Raw genomic sequence first — 7,062 nt, 5'->3', positions numbered from 1 at the left:
AACCCTGTTTGCAGAACCTTGTGTTCAGGATGCTCATTTCTGTCTGAATTTTACAGTTCTTCTAAGCCTTGTCTAGAAAGGCCAATCTCTATAGTGACAGTATGCACAAGATAATCGGCAACATTTGCATAAGCAGTTGAAAGTGCTCCATGTATCTCTTTGATGATGAAAGTTTGGACAAATAATTGCAAGGAAGTTTTCTGCCGCTGTTAAGAGCCTTTTTGGACAATTGAAGGGTCAGTCCCGTATCCCACTGCTCAGTAAGAATGTAGTGCACTCTGCTTCACGGTACTGGCGGAAGTTCAGCTATGTACTCTATAGCCAGGGGACAGGTAGAAGGGCAAACTGAAACTTCCAGGAGAACAGGGCGTTCCTGTGCAGATTAATTTACTGTCTGGATTCAACTAACTGGTATTTTCAAGTCCATTACCTTAGAACAATAATGCTATAGAACTGCAAAATGACCTGCAAACCAGTGTTTTGGAATTCTCATGAGGCTGAAACAGGTTTCTGCTTTTAATTATTTCAAGGCAACTTCTCAGAGAGAGTGAAACTTAATTCTTGCCTAATGAACAATACACATTTCAAATAAAACATATTTAAAGGGTTTTTTTAAGGTCCAAATCTCTAATTGAATTGATAACTGTAATAACGTTTAAGGTCATGACTGCGCTTACAAGTTTACAGATGTGCCGCTGTAAACGCAGCTATGCGAACACTCTGTGCCGACGGGAGAGAGAGATCTCTCTTGTCAACATAATAAAAACAGCTCAATGAGTGGTGGTAACTGTGCTGGCCAGAGGGTGTCTTCCTCCCCTCCACACACCTGAGGGACAAAAGTTTTGCCAGTGTAAGTTCTAGTGTAGACAAGCCTAAGTCAAATGTTGTTGCTAAGGAATTCTTTTGAAAAAAAAGTTTGTTTGTAATTTTTTAAGGATGTGTGTCGAAAAAAATATTTTGCCTAACAGTCCATGTCCATGTTTCATGCCTAACATTTAAAAACTGGAAAGTTCATCTTTAAAACTTCCTTTCTCCCAGCCCAAATATAATATTTATCTCTAAATTAGATGCTTATGATTAGGAGGAAAAGAGCCTCTTTATTTTTTAAGTTCCATATTGATGCTGCGGTTGTTGCTTCCACCTTGAGTTAAGCGTGTGAATGCAGGTTCAGAGGAAATGGGATTTTTGTTTGTACCTTACTATCATGTTTGCTCCTTCTGGGCCTTTGGTGCTTTCAACATAGCTCTGGGCTCTGAATGTTATAACTGCCAAACTGCTGGTATCGCCTTGTGATTGGGTTTCATTATTGAAATCCAGCAGCTGAACCCAGAAAGAATCTTCAGCTTAAACACTGGGAATACATTTTTTCATGACCTGGTGCCTGCCATATTCTTTTTCTGATGTCTTCAGGTAACTTTTTTCTCTTCTCTTCTCTTATCCAGAATTTTATGTGGTGGTGGTGGGGCAGGGGGATCACCGTTAAAAGACTCTGATTCTACTTGTTCTCAGGAGAAGGGGTGTGTTTGGTGTGTGTGTTTTGTTTTTTTAATTTTTTTAAACTAGTTTTTGTGTACAGCATTAGTCGATTACTCAGTTGGCACCTGCATATCTAAAATAAACAAATTGCCAAACAGTTGTTCTGTTTACAGTAGCCTAATTGCTTTTTGAGTTGAAAAGCATTTATACTTTAAACCACAAACTAGTTATTGTTCATGTGTGCAGGAGTTCCTCCCCCCTTATAGAACTGTACAAACATTGTATTTTATGATGTCTAATATGCATCTTGAACTATTCCATTTATATGTGGTGAGGAAGAGTTTTCTTGTGGACTTGGACACAGGACACCTGAGACGTTGGACATGTTGGCCATAAGAAGAAAACCTTCTTGTTAGTCAGTGTGGTCTAAGTGTGATATGAATCTGGGCCAAGACATCCAAAAGCAATTATTGATTAAATGCCACAACTTCTGGGTGCCTGATTTGAGACAGTTTAAAGAGGCTTTACTCAGAGGGTGGGTGCTGAGACATCTTAATGTGGCCTTGATTTTCAGAAAGTGATCGTTGGACACCCAAGGTTCCTATCTGTGCTTTGGAAATCTTGGCTTTGTGTTGTGGTTTTTTTGGGTTTTTTTGGGGAGGTTTTTGTTTTTTTTTAAATTGACAAGCCCTGTGTCCAATGAATCCAAATATAAGTTTTTGTGCTTCTTGATTCAAGGAGGGAGTGGGGGTTGGAAGCTCATTTCCTGGTAGCTGATTATTTTCAGCCTTCTTGAAACACAAATGCCTAATCAGTCAGGAGATGCTTGTTTTTTTGTAGCTGTTCATAAGCCTCTGTCAGATCAGGAAACTAGCTGGAAGCAAACTAAACTCACTCAGTAATTTTTCTCTTTCCCATATCTAAGATTTACAGGTAATGTCTGTTGGATAATTTAGTCCATCATTCCACCTGCCAGTTCAGCATGTTCTTCAGTACTGTCCAATCTAAGAAATTGGGAGCACATGTTTAAGTTCAATGTCATACACATTGTTTGGTAGTCCTTAGTTATACAAGAGTGTAACATAAGTAGACAGTGCTCAATTTCAGCAGTTTCTCCCCTTTAGTGATAGGGAGGGTCTGATCTTGCACTGTTAAATTTGTGCTATTGTGAAAACCTTGTTATTTTGTATGCAAAGTTCATGAAAGCTTCAGTGAAGTGACAGATAATAAAGGTCTCTTCATAACAGAGACTCCCTGAATCCCTCTCCAGGATTATAAATTACTTTGTCAAGGGTAAATATGGTTAAATTTGAGTTTCCTTACACATGTAAACTCTTTGATATGGAAGACTGAATAATACCAGGGGTATGTTTGAAAGTTACTGTCCTGTTCTTAAGCCTGGCTTTGGACAGAGCATTTGGGATTTCAGTTTTTCGTATTCTGGATACCCGAGAAAGACATTCTTGTTGTCTCTATTGGAAGTCAGTAGTTTTGACCTCTGCATTCTCCAGCATACAGCTGTGATGAACACTGATGCTTTTCTAAAGTAAAATGATCTTAAAGGCCTCTTCTCTAGGGAGATAACTAGTGCACTGCTGTGGGAAGAGTAGTTCACATCCTATGTTATCCAGTTCCTGCTACCCAAGCCTGTCTTTTTCTCTGGACGTGTGCTTTTTTTTGTTTTAATAATTGAAAATTTTAGTGTGTGTGTAGGGATACTCAAAACTACAGTACAGTAAGGGTATGGTTTTTCAACCCTGACTACATAAATTCAGGCTACTAAATCCATATTTAAGGACTGAAATACATGGCCGGATTTTTTGTCCCCCCGCCCTTCCTCCCGCGTCCCCGTAGCGCTGAGTATCTACAGCTCCTGCTGACTTCAGTGTTTTGCTTGTTAAATTTAAAGTGGTCCTAATTGTATGTGCCGGTGCGTATGTGTGTATACCTACATAGGGACTAGGGAGCCTGATTTCAGGAACCCAGATCTGGAAATCTTGTCATAATACTGAAGTCTGCAATTGAAATCCAACCGAGGAAAAGGGAAAAATAATATTTCTATCGATGCTAACTCAGCCACTTTGCATATCATGTATGTTTTTGGGCATCTGTTTTAAAACCTCAAAATATTAAGCTCCACATCTGTGAAGAGAAACAAGAATGGACTATGCATCATGTATACACTGTGACTGTATGAGTTAGTGTTGATGAAGGAGCCTTAAACCAGCACACTGCTGCCATAAGCAGGCATAGCTTTATTGACTTCTGAGGAGCTGAACAATTTATGTCAGTTATGAACTTGGCCCCTTGATTTTAGCTGTGCTTGACTTAGATTTTTAATTCTGCAAATCACAGTGTCTCTTCAAGGGACAAGAACCTTGATTTGGAGCATGGTAAAGGGATAGTTGGTTACAGTGTTTTAGGAGACAAAACAGTCTAGATTGACTGCTTCATATTATGCCTAGCAGTTGCTGATCCACCCCCCTCCACAAATGTTCCTAACACTGTGCTTGCTGAGCCCAGACGTTACTTAATACGCTTGAACCCTACTTCTGGCAGTAAACAAGTTAATGTTCAGTGAAATGGGAATGCTTATCCCACTCACAATGTCAAGGCTGTGCTCTGTAATAAGTATAATTTCCTGCTATTTAATTCTCCCTCCTGAAGGAGGACCACTTTACTGTGCCTCTTACGTATCAGTTCTTAAGAACAATACTGCTGGTTAGTGATGGTTGGGAGTATTTTTATTTGTTCTTTTAAAACTAAGGGCCCAACCCTGAGCACCTTACCAGGGCACAGCTCCATTAAGCATTCCAGAGTGCGGGATCAGGCTCCAAGGGCATATAAATCAGCAGAGCTGTGTTACTACTTTCTTTCTGAAATCTGTTATTCAGGTACTCATCCAAGAGTGATCCAACTGTTGAAAAACCATGAGTCAGGCACCACCCAACAACTGTCAGGCTGGCTAAAATTCATGAGATATGAACAAATATTAGAGTCAGAGTTCCCCCCCCCCTCTTGTTTTTGACCTTTTGAAACTCTCTTTTCTGTGAGGCAGGAGTGCTGGAACAATTTGTATAGTGGGGGTGCCGAGGGCTATTGATCCAAACTGTAAACCCTGTATACGATGGAAACCATTTCAAGATAGGGAGTGTGGCAGCACCTCCTGCACCCCTAGTTCCAGCACCTATGCTATATGGGTTAGAAATGGGCCTTCATTTTTTGAAAGTAACAGCTCAGACTCTCACATAATGGCATGAATCCAAGGGCCTGGGCTTTAAGAAGAAAACACCAGGTATCTGAGACTTGGGAGTAAAATGGTGAGAGTCAGCAACACTGAGTGACTGTCTCTTAAATATGATTATGATTGTTTTGGCACTTTGGCACAGAATTGAATTTCATTTCATAGAGGGTTGACTTCCATGTTAAGTGTATATTTTTAAAGTCTGTTTAATCACTTAGACTCCTGGAAAACCACAGCTGGAATCTTTAGGTTGTTCCATGGAGAATCTGCTGCCAAACATCTACAGTAACATTTCCCACAATGTCTTCATAAATGTTGTATTTCTGTTAAGATGGTAGCTATTTCCATATAGTGATGGAGCTGACAAAAATGCTTACAAACCATGTTAATACTTTTTACATTAAAATTCCTTTGACCATCATTTCATTATATCCCAGGGCACTTTCAAATTGCTCCTAAATGCACTAAGTCTGATCTGGAACTAGCACACCTGGCTTACACAGAGAAATCTTTCCTGGTTTAGAACAATACTGTAAGTAAAATTCCTTAAATTAAGGGCATCTGCTCCTTTCTTCCTGTTCTTTAATTCCATTCTCCACCTGGTGAGAATATGCCTGGAACGGAATCTTTTAAGTGAATATCTGTGTAATAAACGGGGTAAACAAAAATCATTGAATGGGACACTGTGGAGCTCAAGTTGTCTTTGCCCTGAGATACCTATCGAAGTTTTCACTGCAGCATGGGCTGGGAAATACTCTTCCAACTGTAGAAACTACAATCCAAACTTCCTGTCTCCAATACATGAACCTCCAGATCAGAGTTGTTCAGCTGGCCAGATGGTGACTAGACTCGTGTGTGTGTATATATATATATTTTTAATGCTTTTATCACTTTAAAGTCAGCACTTTCTTGGAATTGCATCAAGTGTTCACGCTTCGAATTTTTTTTTTTTTTTTAGGTTTTTTGTTTGTTTTTTTGGCTTGTTGTCTATGGGGCTTTTACTCAGGGAATTCTTCTACCTAGTAAATACACTAACACTCCTTTTCCCTCTCTTTTCCTAGGGCCAGCAAGCCGGAAATGTCTGACAAGATGTCAAGCTTCCTTCATATTGGAGACATTTGCTCTCTATATGCAGAGGGCTCAACAAATGGATTTATCAGCACCTTGGGGTAAGGTCACCTGTTCTCTTGCATTGAAAGATGCCCTTAGCTGTGCAAAGGACCGACAAGGCTGACCTAGTAATCCTGAGTCTAATGGATATGGGTGTTTCCTGCACCCATAAATAATGGAATAAGTTGGGGGTGTCTTCTGTAAAAACTTGTCATGTTACTATAAGGTGGGTGCATAACTAGCTGGATAACCGTACTCCGAGAGTAGTTGTTAATGGCTCCTAATCCTGCTGGAAAGGTATTACAAGTGGGGTTCCGCAGGGGTCTGTTTTGGGACCGGCTCTGTTCAATATCTTCATCAACGACTTAGATGTTGGCATAGAAAGTACGCTTATTAAGTTTGTGGATGATACCAAACTGGGAGGGATTGCAACTGCTTTGGAGGACAGGGTCAAAATTCAAAATGATCTGGACAAATTGGAGAAATGGTCTGAGGTAAACCGGATGAAGTTCAATAAAGACAAATGCAAAGTGCTCCACTTAGGAAGGAACAATCAGTTTCACACATACAGAATGGGAAGAGACTGTCTAGGAAGGAGTATGGCAGAAAGAGATCTAGGGGTCATAGTGGACCACAAGCTAAATATGAGTCAACAGTGTGATACTGTTGCAAAAAAAGCAAACGTGATTCTGGGATGCATTAACAGGTGTGTTGTAAACAAGACACGAGAAGTCATTCTTCCGCTCTACTCTGCGCTGGTTAGGCCTCAACTGGAGTATTGTGTCCAGTTCTGGGCACCGCATTTCAAGAAAGATGTGGAGAAATTGGAGAGGGTCCAGAGAAGAGCAACAAGAATGATTAAAGGTCTTGAGAACATGACCTATGAAGGAAGGCTGAAAGAATTGGGTTTATTTAGTTTGGAAAAGAGAAGACTGAGACGGGACATGATAGCAGTTTTCAGGTATCTAAAAGGGTGTCATCAGGAGGAGGGAGAAAACTTGTTCACCTTAGCCTCTAATGATAGAACAAGAAGCAATGGGCTTAAATTGCAGCAAGGGAGATTTAGGTTGGCCATTAGGACAAAGTTCCTAACTGTCAGGGTGGTTGGATACTGGAATAAATTGCCTAGGGAGGTTGTGGAATCTCCATCTCTGGAGATATTTAAAAGTAGGTTAAATAAATGTCTATCAGGGATGGTCTAGACAGTATTTGGTCCTGCCATGAGGGCAGGG

General features: G+C 40.3%; 1 protein-coding gene across 1 annotated transcript in view; it reads left to right on the top strand.

Moving 5' to 3' along the window:
• The first annotated feature begins 5,785 nt into the window (after nt 1–5,785).
• Nucleotides 5,786–7,062, top strand: part of ITPR1 (inositol 1,4,5-trisphosphate receptor type 1) — a 236,612-nt gene continuing 235,335 nt past the window's right edge. Inside the window, exon 1 of the mRNA XM_075073238.1 lies at nt 5,786–5,889. Coding sequence (XP_074929339.1) covers nt 5,798–5,889 — 92 coding nt within the window. The 5' untranslated portion in view covers nt 5,786–5,797. The remainder of the gene's footprint in view (nt 5,890–7,062) is intronic.

Source organism: Chelonoidis abingdonii, chromosome 17 (assembly GCF_003597395.2).
Source record: "Chelonoidis abingdonii isolate Lonesome George chromosome 17, CheloAbing_2.0, whole genome shotgun sequence".
In the NCBI taxonomy this organism is placed as follows: Eukaryota; Metazoa; Chordata; order Testudines; family Testudinidae; genus Chelonoidis; species Chelonoidis abingdonii.
This window is presented reverse-complemented; position numbering and strand designations above follow the sequence as displayed.